General features: G+C 43.5%; 1 protein-coding gene across 1 annotated transcript in view; it reads right to left on the bottom strand.

Annotated features, from left to right (window-relative positions):
- The window catches only part of LOC124722253 (NACHT and WD repeat domain-containing protein 2), a 312,786-nt gene that overhangs the window by 237,159 nt on the left and 60,159 nt on the right, over positions 1 to 15,468 (bottom strand). The window contains exons 6-7 of the mRNA XM_047247442.1: positions 12,095 to 12,320; positions 11,816 to 12,014 (exon numbers count right to left, since the gene is read on the bottom strand). Coding sequence (XP_047103398.1) covers positions 11,816 to 12,014; positions 12,095 to 12,320 — 425 coding nt within the window. The remainder of the gene's footprint in view (positions 1 to 11,815; positions 12,015 to 12,094; positions 12,321 to 15,468) is intronic.

Below are 15,468 nucleotides of genomic sequence, written 5' to 3'. Positions count from 1 at the left end.
AGAGACTACTGTTTGCTCAGTGGGCGGAGAGGAGGGAAGAAACTCTCAACAACGTTTGGTTTTCAGACGAGGCGCATTTTCATTTAGACGGTGTGGTTAACAAACAAAATGTACGCTTTTGGGCCACTGAAAACCCACAAGTGCTTCATGAACGACAACATTATGCTCCGAGGATTACAGTGTGGGCAGCAATTTCCAGTCACGGACTTATTGGACCATTTTTCTTTGAAGAAGCTGTGAACAGCGAGCGTTATTTGAGCATGCTTCGCAATAGCTTCATTCTACAGCTTCTTGCTACTGCCTTGCCCTTCAACACGCAGTGGTTCATGCAAGATGGAGCAAAGCCACATTTGCAAACGCTGTGTTGGAGTTTTTACACGAGCGTTTGGACATGCGGATCATTTCACTCAGGTTTCCAGGTCGCTTCAATGACGGACAAAATTGGCCCCCCAATAGTCCAGACCTCAATCTATGTGACTTTTTTCTTTGAGGGTACCTAAAGGAAAAAATTTTCCCGAAACGTCCACGTGATTTAATGGAGCTCAGAAGACTTATTCTTCAAGTTTGCAGTGAAATTACGGAAGACATGTGCCATAGGGTAATCACTAACTTCAGTGTTCGTTTGAAGGAAGTTAGGAAACGAAATGGTGGACATATTGAGCATGTGCTGAGTTGGATCAAATCTCCATGGACGGCTCTTCATTGTAGTATATATTACTTTCAGATTGTATTGACAATAAAGTTTATATTCAAAAACAAAATGGTAACACATTTCGTGCGCCACCCTGTATATGGACTGCTCAGTATTTTTATTCTGCTGCAGGTTCGTTATAAGTACTTCCTCTAACGCGAAAACTGGTTATCTTTAAGTTTTTTTTATTTTATAGTCTTCATTTCGAATGTCATACGTACGGGTGAAAATTGTCTTGTGCAGCGTAAAGAGCTCTCTGGTCCGACTCTCGCCTGGAGCATGTCTAATGTCTTGTTGGTAAGTGACTCTACAAATGTACGACTCAACATACAAGGTGTACAACTTTGCTTCCGGCGTTTGCCGATAGGTAGTGAAAACGGTAAGTAGCGGTCGAAAGAAACAAATCGCAGACGTCAGGCAGTTAGCTTGGACCTCGGTCAACATAACCACATTCAAACATTAGTCGATTTGTGTCTGCATCATAAAGTTGTTCTTGATTGAAAATGTCAGTTTACGAGCCTAATTCTCGTCATTTGCGGGAGGTGTTACTTTTTTGTTTCAGTACGAAGAAAACAGTGGCTGAGTCTCATCGAATGCTCTCAAGTACGTAGGGTAAGGACGCTATTAGTGAAAGAACGTGTCATGAGTGGTTTCAACGCTTCAAGAAAGGTGGTTTTAACGTCGTAGACCTGCATAGTGGTGAAAGGGAGAACGTTTTCGATGATGCAGAATTTGAAACATTGCTGAGTGAAGACTCGCATCAAACTGGAGAAGAATTGGCACGATTAGTAAGAATGACACAGCGAGCCATTTCAAAACGTCTCAAGGCTATGGACATGATTCAGAAAGAAGGAACTTAGGTCCCGTGTGAGCTGAAACCAAGAGACGTTGAACGGCGTTTGTGTGTTTGTGAACAGTTGCTTCAGAGGCAAAAACGGAAGGGATTTCTGCATCGCATTGCGACCGGGGACGAAAAATGGGAGCGTTACGATAACCCTAAAGGCAAAAAACTTCGACGACCAAACCGAATATTCACCGCTCCAAGATCAGGCTCTGCATTTGGTGGGACCAGCTCGGCGTCGTGTACTATGAGGTGTTAAAACCAAGTGAAACAATCACAGGTGCTCGTTATCGAACGCAATTAATGCGTTTGAGCATATCATTAAAAGACAAGCGGTCGCAATACAGAGAGAGGCACGATAAAGTGATTTTGCAGCACGATAACGCTCGACACCACGTTGCAAAAGAGGTCAAAACGTACTTGCAAACGTTAAAATGGGAAGTCCTACCCACCCACCGTATTCTCCAGACATTGCTCCCTCTGACTGTCACCTGTTTAGATCAATGGTGCATGGCCTGGCTGACCAACACTTCCGATCTCGAAAGTAAAGTTCTATGTACTGACTTGGCAGAAAATCCTAAGAAATTTTGGTCTTATGTCAAAGCGGTAGGTGGATCAAAACAAAATGTCCAGACACTCTGTGACCAAAATGGTACTGAAACAGAGGATGACAGACTAAGGGCCGAAATACACTCCTGGAAATGGAAAAAAGAACACATTGACACCGGTGTGTCAGACCCACCATACTTGCTCCGGACACTGCGAGAGGGCTGTACAAGCAATGATCACACGCACGGCACAGCGGACACACCAGGAACCGCGGTGTTGGCCGTCGAATGGCGCTAACTGCGCAGCATTTGTGCACCGCCGCCGTCAGTGTCAGCCAGTTTGCCGTGGCATACGGAGCTCCATCGCAGTCTTTAATACTGGTAGCATGCCGCGACAGCGTGGACGTGAACCGCATGTGCAGTTGACGGACTTTGAGCGAGGGCGTATAGTGTGCATGCGGGAGGCCGGGTGGACGTACCGCCGAATTGCTCAACACGTGGGGCGTGAGGTCTCCACAGTACATCGATGTTGTCGCCAGTGGTCGGCGGAAGGTGCACGTGCCCGTCGACCTGGGACCGGACCGCAGCGACGCACGGATGCAAGCCAAGACCGTAGGATCCTACGCAGTGCCCTAGGGGACCGCACCGCCACTTCCCAGCAAATTAGGGACACTGTTGCTCCTGGGGTATCGGCGAGGACCATTCGCAACCGTCTCCATGAAGCTGGGCTACTGTCCCGCACACCGTTAGGCCGTCTTCCGCTCACGCCCCAACATCGTGCAGCCCGCCTCCAGTGGTGTCGCGACAGGCGTGAATGGAGGGACGAATGGAGACGTGTCGTCTTCAGCGATGAGAGTCGCTTCTGCCTTGGTGCCAATGATGGTCGTATGCGTGTTTGGCGCCGTGCAGGTGAGCGCCACAATCAGGACTGCATACGACCGAGGCACACAGGGCCAACACCTGGCATCATGGTGTGGGGAGCGATCTCCTACACTGGCCGTACACCACTGGTGATCGTCGAGGGGACACTGAATAGTGCACGGTACATCCAAACCGTAATCGAACCCATCGTTCTACCATTCCTAGACCGGCAAGGGAACTTGCTGTTCCAACAGGACAATGCACGTCCTCATGTATCCCGTGCCACCCAACGTGCTCTAGAAGGTGTAAGTCAACTACCCTGGCCAGCAAGACCTCCGGATCTGTCCCCCATTGAGCATGTTTGGGACTGGATGAAGCGTCGTCTCACGCGGTCTGCACGTCCAGCACGAACGCTGGTCCAACTGAGGCGCCAGGTGGAAATGGCATGGCAAGCCGTTCCACAGGACTACATCCAGCATCTCTACGATCGTCTCCATGGGAGAATAGCAGCCTGCATTGCTGCGAAAGGTGGATATACACTGTACTAGTGCCGACATTGTGCATGCTCTGTTGCCTGTGTCTATGTGCCTGTGGTTCTGTCAGTGTGATCATGTGATGTATCTGACCCCAGGAATGTGTCAATAAAGTTTCCCCTTCCTGGGACAATGAATTCACGGTGTTCTTATTTCAATTTCCAGGAGTGTATATAAGAACGCTGCGCGAGGAAGCAAGGCCCCAGTTCTCTCCAGACGCTGAATAGCACGCCATCTGTGTCGGGAGTCACGTCGCGTGGGTATCATTGCTACAAACAGCCTCGGATGGCGTATTAAGTTACTCGAGATACGCGTAACCATGAAATCATTTGCGAGTGAAGTGTTAATTCTGGGATGACTTTAATTATCAATCTTCAGTTTGCGTATTGTCGTATTTTCACGTGCCGCCGCGGGACAAACATTCTACCATTATTTAGCGTGGCGTTTGATGAACCTAATCATCAAATTATGGCGAGCATTCATTTAAATATTTAATTTGGACATTTATAGTTGCATCAGCGCATTAGACTCTGAACTGTTCTGTTAGATTGTGTGGATTCTTTTGTGATCTGTGACTTTCAGAATACAGAAAGTTTTTTCACGACCGTTTTTGATTATAAATCCCAGACAATCTCCTAATTCATCAGAGCTATAAGCTGTAACTATAAGTGTATTCTCAGATGAAGTGGGCACTAGGAATACTAATTACAGGCTTCACGTTTTGCTAATCACTTTCTGGTTGCCAATATTGTAGTTAGAGAGCCAGTGTTGAGAACGGCGAAAGACAGCATAAATAACATTCTAAATAATAGGAACTGGTTTTACATTCTACAAACCTAACATTTATATAAACAACATAAAATTGACGTATTTGCCACCCACCGCCCCACATATGGTGCATCGGCCGGGAAGTGTTTCAACATTCAAACATTTAACAACAGTAAATTTCCTACCCGCCGCCCCACAGATGGCTAGAGTACAAATGTAAGGGTGTAGAGGCTTATCTCACTAGAGGTAAGATAGATACTGCCTACAGGAAAATTAAAGAGACCTTTGTAGAAAAGAGAGCCACTTGTATGAATATCAAGAGCTCAGATGGAAACCCAGTTCTAAGCAAAGAAGGGAAAGCAGACAGGTGGAAGGAGTATATAGAGGGTCCATACAAGGGCGGTGTACTTGAGGACAATATTATGGAAATGGAAGAGGATGTAGATGAAGATGAAATCGGAGATACGATACTGAGTGACGAGTTTGACAGAGCACTGAAAGACCTGAGTCGAAACAAAGCCCCGGGAGTAGACAACATTCCATTGGAACTACTGACGGCCTTGGGAGAGCCAGTCCTGACAAAACTCTACCATCTGGTGAGCAAGATGCATGAGACAAGCGAAGGCCCCTCAGTCTTCAAGAAGAATATAATAATTCCAATCCCAAAGAAAGCAGGTGTTGACAGATGTGAAAATTACCGAACTATCAGTTTAATAAGTCACAGCTGCAAAATACTAACCCGAATTCTTTACAGACGAATGGAAAAACTGGTAGAAGCCGACCTCGGGGAAGATCAGTTTGGATTCCGTAGAAATGTTGGAAAACATGAGGCAATACTGACCCTACGACTTATCTTAATCTATCTTCTAAGGAAAGGCAAACCTACGTTTCTAGCATTTGTAGACTTAGAGAAAGCTTTTGACAATGTTGACTGGAACGCTCTCTTTCAAATTCTAAAGATGGCAGAGGTAAAATACAGAGAGCGAAAGGCTATTTACAATTTGTACAGAAACCAGATGGCAGTTATAAGAGTCGAGGGACACGAAAGGGAAGCTGCGGTTGGGAAGGGAGTGAGACAGAGTTGTAGCCTCTCCCCGATGTTATTCAATCTGTATATTGAGCAAGCAGTAAAAGAAACAGAAGAAAAATTCGGAGTAGGTATTAAAATCCATGGAGAAGAAATAAAAGCTTTGAGGCTCGCCAATGACATTGTAATTCTGTCAGAGACAGCAAAGGACTTGGAAGAGCAGTTGAACGGAATGGACAGTGTCTTGAAAGGAGGATATAAGATGAACATCAACAAAAGCAAAACGAGGATAATGGAATGTAGTCGAATTAAGTCAGGTGATGCTGAGGGAATTAGATTAGGAAATGAGACACTTAAAGTAGTAAAGGAGTTTTGCTATTTGGAGAGCAAAATAACTGATGATGGCCGAAGTAGAGAGGATATAAAGTGTAGCCTGGCAATGGCAAGGAAAGCATTTCCGATGAAGAGAAATTTGTTAACATCGAGTATAGATTTAAGTGTCAGGAAGTCGTTTCTGAAAGTATTTGTATGGAGTGTAGCCATGTATGGAAGTGAAACATGGATGATAAATAGTTTGGACAAGAAGAGAATAGAAGCTTTCGAAATGTGGTGCTACAGAAGAATGCTGAAGATTAGATGGGTAGATCACATAACTAATGGGTAGATCAAATAACTATTGAATAGAATTGAGGAAAAAAGGAGTTTGTGGCACAACTTGACAAGAAGAAGGGACCGGTTGGTAGGACATGTTCTGATGCATCAAGGGATCAGAAATTTAGCTTTGGAGGGCAGCGATGAGGGTAAAAATCGTAGAGGGAGACCAAGAGATGAATACACTAAGCAGATTCAGAAGGATGTAGGTTGCAGTAAGTACTGGGAGATCAAGAAGCTTGCACAGGATAGAGTAGCATGGAGAGCTGTATCAAACCAGTCTCAGGACTGAAGACCACAACAACAACAACAATGTACAGCGTGGAGCTAAGTGCTCACATATAATATAGACAGATTATTAATAAAATAATATAAAAGTTGGGAAAGAGAAATAAAAATATTCTTCCGTTTAAGAAGGGAATAAAAGATGACGGGTAAATTTGTAGACAGAAACTAGAAGTCCCAACACCAATCTATTTCGGGTATGAGGGCTCAGTAGAACATCGAGCCTGTCTCAGCCGAGGTAGCATACCGTATTTGTACCTTCTGTGTTTACTTGCGTAAAATAACGTGTGTTTACATGAGCATGTATTTCTATTACCTATTAATTACTGCTACTTGTTACAAGGTTTGAGTACCTTATATAGGACGCTGCTATTCCAGTGTTCGTGTAACTGTAACTAGACTTAGCTCTATATGTCGTGTTTGTGTGTGTGTGTGTGTGTGTGTGTGTGTGTGTGTGTGCGTGATGTTTGTGTTGTATGTTTAACAGAATTTATTTACCTTTCTCCATTTACGTTAGGCAGGTGTTATACAGGTGGCTGCTTTGTAGATACGGTAATGATTGCTCTAAATCTATAAATCTTAGTATTGTCTTATATCTAGACCTGTATATGCATATCATTGTCTGTGTTGGTTTTAGTGCCTGAGTCTGCGTCTGTGTTTCTGTCTGTGTCATTCCATGTGTTCTATTGTCATCTTTCTTGTGTGTGCACTGTAATTCTTGCGTATGGACATTCTTGTCTGTATGCTTCGCATAAGGTTCGTAATACTTCATCAAATATATTGTTCAGCACAGAAAAATTATCCGGTTGTCGTTTTATTTGTCCGATGTCGTCATACTCTGTTCTTGGTCTTATTTGTGTGTGTTGCAATATACTGTTACATGTTCAGGCGATCCATGTTTTCCACGTGTGCAAGTGTCTGTCAAGGCTGGGCGGGGTGGCCGAATGGTTCTAGGGGCTACAGTCTGGAACCGCGCGACTGGTACGGTCGCAGGTTGGAATCCTGCCTCGGGCATGGCTGTGTGTGATGTCCTTAGGTTAGTTAGGTTTAAGTAGTTCTAAGTTCTAGGGGACTGATGACCTCAGAAGTTAAGTCCCATAGTGCTCAGAGCCATTTGAACCATTTTTTTTTTTTTTTTTTGTCTTTCTAGCTTAGACCAACACGGTGTATACAGGGTGTTACAAAAAGGTACGGCCAAACTTTCAGGAAACATTCCTCACACACAAATAAAGAAAAGATGTTATGTGGACATGTGTCCGGAAACGCTTAATTTCCATGTTAGAGCTCATTTTAGTTTCGTCGGTATGTATTGTACTTCCTCGATTCACCGCCAGTTGGCCCAGTTGAAGGAAGGTAATTTTGACTTCGGTGCTTGTGTTGACATGCGACTCATTGCTCTACAGTACTAGCATGAAGCACATCAGTACGTAGCATCAACAGGTTAGTGTTCATCACAAACGTGGTTTTGCAGTCAGTCCAATGTTTACAGATGCGGAGTTGGCAGATGCCCATTTGATGTATTGATTAGCACGGGGCAATAAACGTGGCGCAGTACATTTGTATCGAGACAGATTTCCAGAACGAAGGTGTCACGACAGGAAGACGTTCGAAGCAATTGATCGGCGTCTTAGAGAACACGGAACATTCCAGCCTATGACTCTTGACTGCGGAAGACCTAGAACGACGAGGACACCTGCAATGGACGAGGCAATTCTTCGTGCAGTTGACGATAACCCTAATGTCAGCGTCAGAGAAGTTGCTGCTGTACAAGGTAACTTGGACCACGTCACTGTATGGAGAGTGCTACAGGAGAACCAGTTGTTTCCGTGCCACGTACAGCGTGTGCAGGCACTATCAGCAACTGATTGGCCTCCACGGGTACACTTCTGTGAATGGTTCATCCAACAATGTGTCAATCCTCATTTCAGTGCAAATGTCCTCTTTACGGATGAGGCTTCATTCCAACGTGATCAAATTGTAAATTTTCACAATCAACATGTGTGGGCTGACAAGAATCCGCACGCAATTGTGCAATCACGTCATCAGCACAGATTTTCTGTGAACGTTTGGGCAGGCATTGTTGATGATGTCTTGATTGGGCCCCATGTTCTTCCACCTACGCTCAATGGAGCACGTTATCATGATTTCATACGGGATACTCTACCTGTGCTGCTAGAACATGTGCCTTTACAAGTACGACACACATGTGGTTCATGCACGATGGAGCTCCTGCACATTTCAGTCGAAGTGTTCGTACGCTTCTCAAGAACAGATTCGGTGACCGATGGATTGGTAGACGCGAACCAATTCCGTGGCCTCCACGCTCTCCTGACCTCAACCCTCTTGACTTTCATTTATGGGGGCATTTGAAAGCTCTTGTCTACGCAACCTCGGTACCAAATGTAGAGAATCTTCGTGCTCGTATTGTGGACGGCTGTGATACAATACGCCATTCTCCAGGGCTGCATCAGCGCATCAGGGATTCCATGCGACGGAGGGTGGATGCATGTATCCTCTCTAACGGAGGACGTTTTGAACATTTCCTGTAACAAAGTGTTTGAAGTCACGCTGGTGCGTTCTGTTGCTGTGTGTTTCCATTCCATGATTAATGTGATTTGAAGAGAAGTAATAAAATGAGCTCTAACATGGAAAGTAAGCGTTTCCGGACACATGTCCGCATAACATATTTTCTTTCTTTGTGTGTGAGGAATGTTTCCTGAAAGTTTGGCCGTACCTTTTTGTAACACCCTGTATATGCTGCGTTCGGGACATGGTCGATGAGAGAATGAACCATGGCGCGCGTTGGATCGACATGCTTTAGCCTCATCCATTACCAGATACTGGGGAACAAGGAGTAGACGCGACATTCTTAATCAGTTGTACCCCATTCTCTTTGCCAGGTGTCATTCCGCCAACAGTTTAGTTGGCGCTTTTCTGTGGTTTCTTCTCCTGTTATTTCCAGTACGTCATCATGCCTGCCCCTCTTCAGCCTAAGCTGCCGCTCTTTGACGGATAATGATGTTAATGAGGCACACACCCAACACTACGCACAGTGCCTCCACCGATGCTGTGCCAAAAGCCCCGGCGTCCTGCGCAGCTGCTTCTATGCTGACGCCTCAAATTATTTTTGTAGGTCACAAGGCACAGTCGATTAGGGCACGTGCTCGTCGTGTAACATACAATGGACTCGAACTGGGCAATGTGAGATGTGTGAATTACCTTTAGAGGTAAAACTTCCCTGATATAGCGGTTCCTGTACGGGTTGCGTAGGAGACGAGATCGCACGATAGACAACCTCAAATCATCACCTTGCAATTTGTATGCTATGCCGCTCAACAATGCGGTCTGCCCGATTGCGTTCACCACAGTACTGGTGGACACGAATGTGGTCATCACCGTGGGACAAGTTGATGCAAGATTCGTCCGAAAACGCTAATTTTTACTACACAGCACGCCAGTAACGGCCAGTAAGGTCGAAGACCTGCAACGATAGATGAGATAAATGAAAATTCACAGACTGCGCTTCGCGCGATCCAGCTTCCGGAAGTGGAACCGGCACTGGGCGCAGTGTGTCAATTGTGGAGGCGAGTATTTCGAAGGAGACCATGCACAGTAAGTAAAAGGTAGACGTAGAAAAATTTTGTGGATATAGTTCCGGCATTTTGTGAACAGACCTCGTACTGTACTTGTTACTGACAACAGTGGTACCTGAATGCAGAGTCTCGCGGCGATAACATTGAATAAAATGTTCTCGGGCTTCCAACCGCGTCAATTGCTTAAAACTACAAGAGCTTTCGGCCAAGCACTCCTCGGCCATTGTAAAGTGGTATGACTGCCAGTGGGCTGTTGGTGCCCCCTTATATACGCTAGCTGCCGGCTGTGACGTCACTGGTGCCCGTGACACTGCCATATATGGGCATGTTTTGAGTCGGCGTTCGATGGATCAGGGAAATATCAGAATAAGACCACCGACGAAGCGCAGGAAAAGAAACTTGCTTTGCTGCCATTCCGTGGCTCTGTGTCAGGTAAGATAAGCCGCCTGTTGAAAAGACACAAGATCAAATCAATCTTCAGGCCTCCAACGAAAATCCGTCAATTACTGAAACCAGTTAAAGACGCAGTAGGTCTCAGAACACCTGGCGTCTACGAAATACCTTGTGAGTGTAGCCAGAAGTACATCGGACAAACAGTGCACACTGTGGAACAGCGCAGGAAACAACATGAGAGGTATCCCCTACGCTATCCAGAGAAATTTGCGTTAGCTGAGCATGCGTTAGAAAACGGTCACCACATAAAATTTGACGATACCTCTGTCGTGGCTCGCACTAACGGCTTCTGGGACAGTTTAATAAAGGAAACTATTGAAATAAAAATTACCGCAAACACCCTGAATAGAGACGGTGGCTTGCAGTTCAGCGCTGCGCGGGATCCAGCGATCGCGCGACTGAAGAGGGCACATCCAAGGCCGACTCAAAACATGTCCATATATGGCAATGTCACGGGCACCAGTGACGTCACAACCGGCAGCTAGCGTATATAAGGACGCACCAACAGCCCATTGGCAGTCATACCACTTAACAATGACCAAGGAGTGCTTTGCCGAAAGCTCGTGTAGTTTTAAGCAATTGACGCGGTTGGAAACCCGAGAACATTTTATTCAACAGTGATACCTGCTTTACTCTTCGCCCTTGAGCTTGCATTTAGCACTGCTCCGACCTGCGTCGGGTTTGTTTTGACAGCTGTGTGAGTTGTAGGTTAAGTAACACACAGTAGTATGGATAGGTTTACTGAAGAAGACTTGGCCATTATGCATCTCGTGTATAGTTTCACTGAATGCAACGGAGGAGCCGTAGAACCTATGGTAAGCTGTTCCCGCAGCGGCAACCAATGCTCAGAAAATATCCCTGAGCAATCTTAGAAATGTTGTCAGTGGAGTTTCGTTTCACCGTGAAGTCATAAACTGACCAGCAGATGAAAGCGTGTGGAAAACCATAGCTCGTTTTCAGGTTGCTACAGAAGTTACAACTTAAAAAATATTCAACAACTTGCTTAATGTATTTTTCTACCGTATGTTCGGCTCTTTCTTAAACGCGTTACACGATTAATGATAACCAAAATGGTCTCTCAGTTTATTGTCAAACGAAAGTTAACGCAAATGTTGACGGGTACAAATTTTTCTGTGAACCAGAGTCAGTAGTAACCTTTTACGTGAATGAAAACAGGCATTTGCTACTATTTATGACGACATTTTCCCAAGATGGTCTCTCGAGTTCTATGCAACGCAAAGTGTCCATTAACAGCTACTGTGCATGTAACTTACCCTAGAAACAAATTGATGGATAGTAGTGCCAAACAAATGTCAATAATAAGAACGAAATAGTTCCCTCTACTTCCTCCAGCACTGTAAATTTGTCTTTGAGACATTCTTCGTCCGCAGACCGCAGTAGGTTTCTTAAGTTTGCAGATTTATAACACACAGTTTATAAAACAATGTAGAAAACGTGTAAATAAAGAAGCGTACAATCAAAGATAAATTAACAGTTATATTTTACGCAAATATTTAGCTTTAAACAGTCGATCAAACATGTCTAGTATAATTTAAAATGTTACCTTCACTGAATTATTACACGCATGTAAGTGCTGTAATATTTCGGTGACGATCTGTCCTTGAGCACTTGAGTCTTCTTTTCTCATTGCTCTATCCACAAGTTTTGTGATATTTTTATAAAAATGCGTAATAAAGTGCTGTAGGTATTCCTCGTGTGTTTCCGTGTCTAAACCTTCACGTCCAATCCATTCGACAGTATACCTGTAAACATATTCACTGTAAGTAACACAAAGCTACACCAGATGATCATCATGCTAAAGACTTTCTGTGAAGCTACTTACCGTTGTAAGTTCGTAGACTCAATTTTATTTGGCAGACGTTCGTCCCTGAGATTTGCCAAAAGTCTCGAGGCCTCATTGTCTAAACTTCTGTTTAGAATGTCTAAGAACAATGACGCTTTCTTCAAATTTTGTAAGTTTATGTTATTTATATATCTCACATAGGCCAGGCAATGATTTTTAGTATTCTTAACGTTCAAGATACCATTTATAACTTCTCTCTCTGTCACTGAAAACGAAAGATTCCATTCTTAGTTCTTAGATGTTTCTTATAATTAAGGTTTATGTAACAACTAAGAAAATTGGGTGTAATGATATAAAAGTGGTTTTTGAAAGACTAATGCAAGTTTGTGCACTGATTGACTTTATTTTGCCTAAAATTTGCTTTTGAGGTCGTTTAAGGCATTATAAACATACTGAAAATAGAGAAAAATGTCTTCATCTAAATGCTGTAAGGGTGAAATGCCTTTCACCAATGTGTTCCAAATATCACTTTATCCATGATTCTTCCATAACGCTCCACAAAGTGGAAACTTCTGTGGGCCAAGATGGTATAAAATACTGACATTGTGAAATAATTGGAATTTTTATTCAATAATGAATTTTTAGCTTCATTACAGTCGTTATCCAAATTGGTATCCACTGTATTTACACATTATTCACAAAAATCTCGGAATTTTCCATCAGAGTTGTGTAAATTCTAAAACGTTATTTAGGAAAGTCGTCTTTATATTCGTCTGCAGAGTGGAGGTCATGCTTGACATATTATGCAAATTAAATCATGCCTGACTTCACAAACTTATGTAATGTGAATCAACAGTATTACGAACAATGTTTTACGAAGAAAGCATAAATACTATAGAAATAAAAACCGACTCTTGAAGAATAGGGAAACTTCTCGATGATTTTCACAATATAAAAAAGTTATTTTCATCGGACCGTGGAACAGAGCTGATAATTTACAATACTGATTTTTAATATGAATGACATAAATGAATTTTCAGATATTATTTAAACTCATTCCACATACTGATTTTCTACGTTGCTACTCAAATAAAGCCTGTCTTCCAGGCTGCATAACAACAGTGGGACAATGTTGTTTCCAAATTACAACACAACTTTGTTTCTAAACGAATATGATACCAAATAAATTACAAATACGTACAGGAAGAGTTAAAATTAAAGAAAAATAGTGGAATAGTTTACTATCTCATTCACTACCTAAGTCGTGGCAAATCCGTGTTGTGTGGACGTATAATGTTCTCCAAATCCAACAAGAAAGACAGTCTCTCAAAGAAATAATAAAGCGTATTGGGGGAATAAAATAATTTTGAATTTCAGAATTCAGATCAGATGCTCTGATACGAGCTGTTACAAATCAAATAGTCTTTGGATATGTCATTAAATAATTTCATTCGAGATAGCTTACAGACAAGTTCACAATCCAGCTGCATTCGCTGTTGAACGGAACGAGTGCCATGAGATGTACATAGTGATATCTCGTGTAATGTTTTAAGTTGCAGCCGGCATGTGTGACCGAGCGGTTCTAGGCGCTTCAGTCTGGAACCGTGCGACCGCTACGGTCGCAGGTTCGAATCCTGCCTCGGGCATGGACGTGTGTGATGTCCTTAGGTTAGTTAGGTTTAAGTAGTTCTAAGTTCTAGGGGACTGATGACGTCAGATGTTAAGTCCCATAGTGCTCAGAGCCGTTAATCAACAACATTGACGCAGAAAGAATCGCATAGAGCAGTGGTCGTCTAACTGTAGCAGCAAGCAGTCCAAATCAAGTATTCAACCGGCCCTCGGCTCTCAGCCGTATTTTAAAGTAAAATGCATCTAGCAACTAACAGACGAATGGAAAAACGACAACTAACGTTGAGAGCTTTATTTCCTGCTCAGTAACAAACAAAAATAATCACAGAGACAGTAATATTTTAAAATGTACCTAATTTTAATTGATGTTAGTGAATTCGGCCGTGAGCTGAGTAAACTTGGTCGCTTACATCGTGGGTAAAGAGGTAAGTAGCACGCCTACTGTGAAATTAGAAGATGTGAGACAAAAATGGTTCAAATGGCTCTAAGCGCTATGGGACTTAACATCTGAGGTCATCAATCCCCTAGACTTAGAACTACTTAAACCTAACTATCCTAAGGACATCACACACATCCATGCCCGAGGCAGGATTCGAACCTGCGACCGGAGCGGTCGCACGGTTCCAGACTGTAGCGCCTAGAGCCGCTCGGCCACACTGGCCGGCGATGTGAGACAGGGAATGTTTTATTTTGTCTTTTAGAAATGACGACTCAGGCGCATGTGCGACTCGAACCGATCAGCTGCTATGGTGTTAATTTTGACACGGAAATAACACGGATTCGTGAATGCGTATTATAGAGACAGTCATCCTCGAATGCAGTACATATTTGTAGTAAGGAATAAGAAATTAAATCCAGATTGTTGTGATACAACACAATGATTAGAAGAAAAATAACATTCAAAGCATTTAGTACACATTTTTGATAGTGTCACGTATTGTATAACGTATTTAAATTCAAATAAATTGCAGTTGCTGTTATTAAGAAATTAATCGTTTGCTCACACACACAACATGACAACCCTTCGTCAAGCAATTCAGCAACTACAGTATCACATCTTTAGCGTCTCTGAAATAGAGAATAGGCGACACGAAGTGTTCCGAATGATGCCGACTTGTAACAGTCAGTATTGGGGGCAATGCCGGGTTAGCCGGGTTAGCCGCGTAGCAAGAGTTAGCGAATTATACGGGCCCCCGCACATTGGATGGGTGGGAGGGGTAGGGGGGCGACTCCACGCCTGGGTACATAAAAAGAAGTTAAATACGAATGGTATTCTAGGTTGCGTGTGTACTACGTTCACCGGGTTCCACATCACTATGTTGCCATGTAAACTGCGTACAGAGCCGATTTATCGGCTTATCGACTAATCCAGTAATCGCTCCTCGACTCTCGCTGTCGAAAATGTGATCTGCGGACAATTATTTACTCACGTTCGGAAACACGTCGTTCTGCTCATCCACCTAGTTTTATTTACTCACTACTCATGTAGTTGTTCCACATTTCCGCTCATCATGTTCTATATGTGGTATCATTGCCCATCAATACCACAAATAACCCAACAGATTCAGTCACTGAAGTTGGCAATGATCAGTTCAGCAGCGCGCCAGAGAGATATTACTTGAAAATCTTCTTGTTACTGAGTCCAGATATGGCAATGGAGTGCTTCACTGATGATTTCATGGCAGTTACCTCTGGCGGCTGGATATGGGAAGACGGGGAGTACGTGTTGAAACAGACTCCTGCAATAGTAAAATTTACCGACTATGTTTTCGACACATATATAT

The sequence above is a fragment of the Schistocerca piceifrons genome, chromosome X, assembly GCF_021461385.2.
Source record: "Schistocerca piceifrons isolate TAMUIC-IGC-003096 chromosome X, iqSchPice1.1, whole genome shotgun sequence".
NCBI classification, from domain to species: domain Eukaryota; kingdom Metazoa; phylum Arthropoda; class Insecta; order Orthoptera; family Acrididae; genus Schistocerca; species Schistocerca piceifrons.
This window is presented reverse-complemented; position numbering and strand designations above follow the sequence as displayed.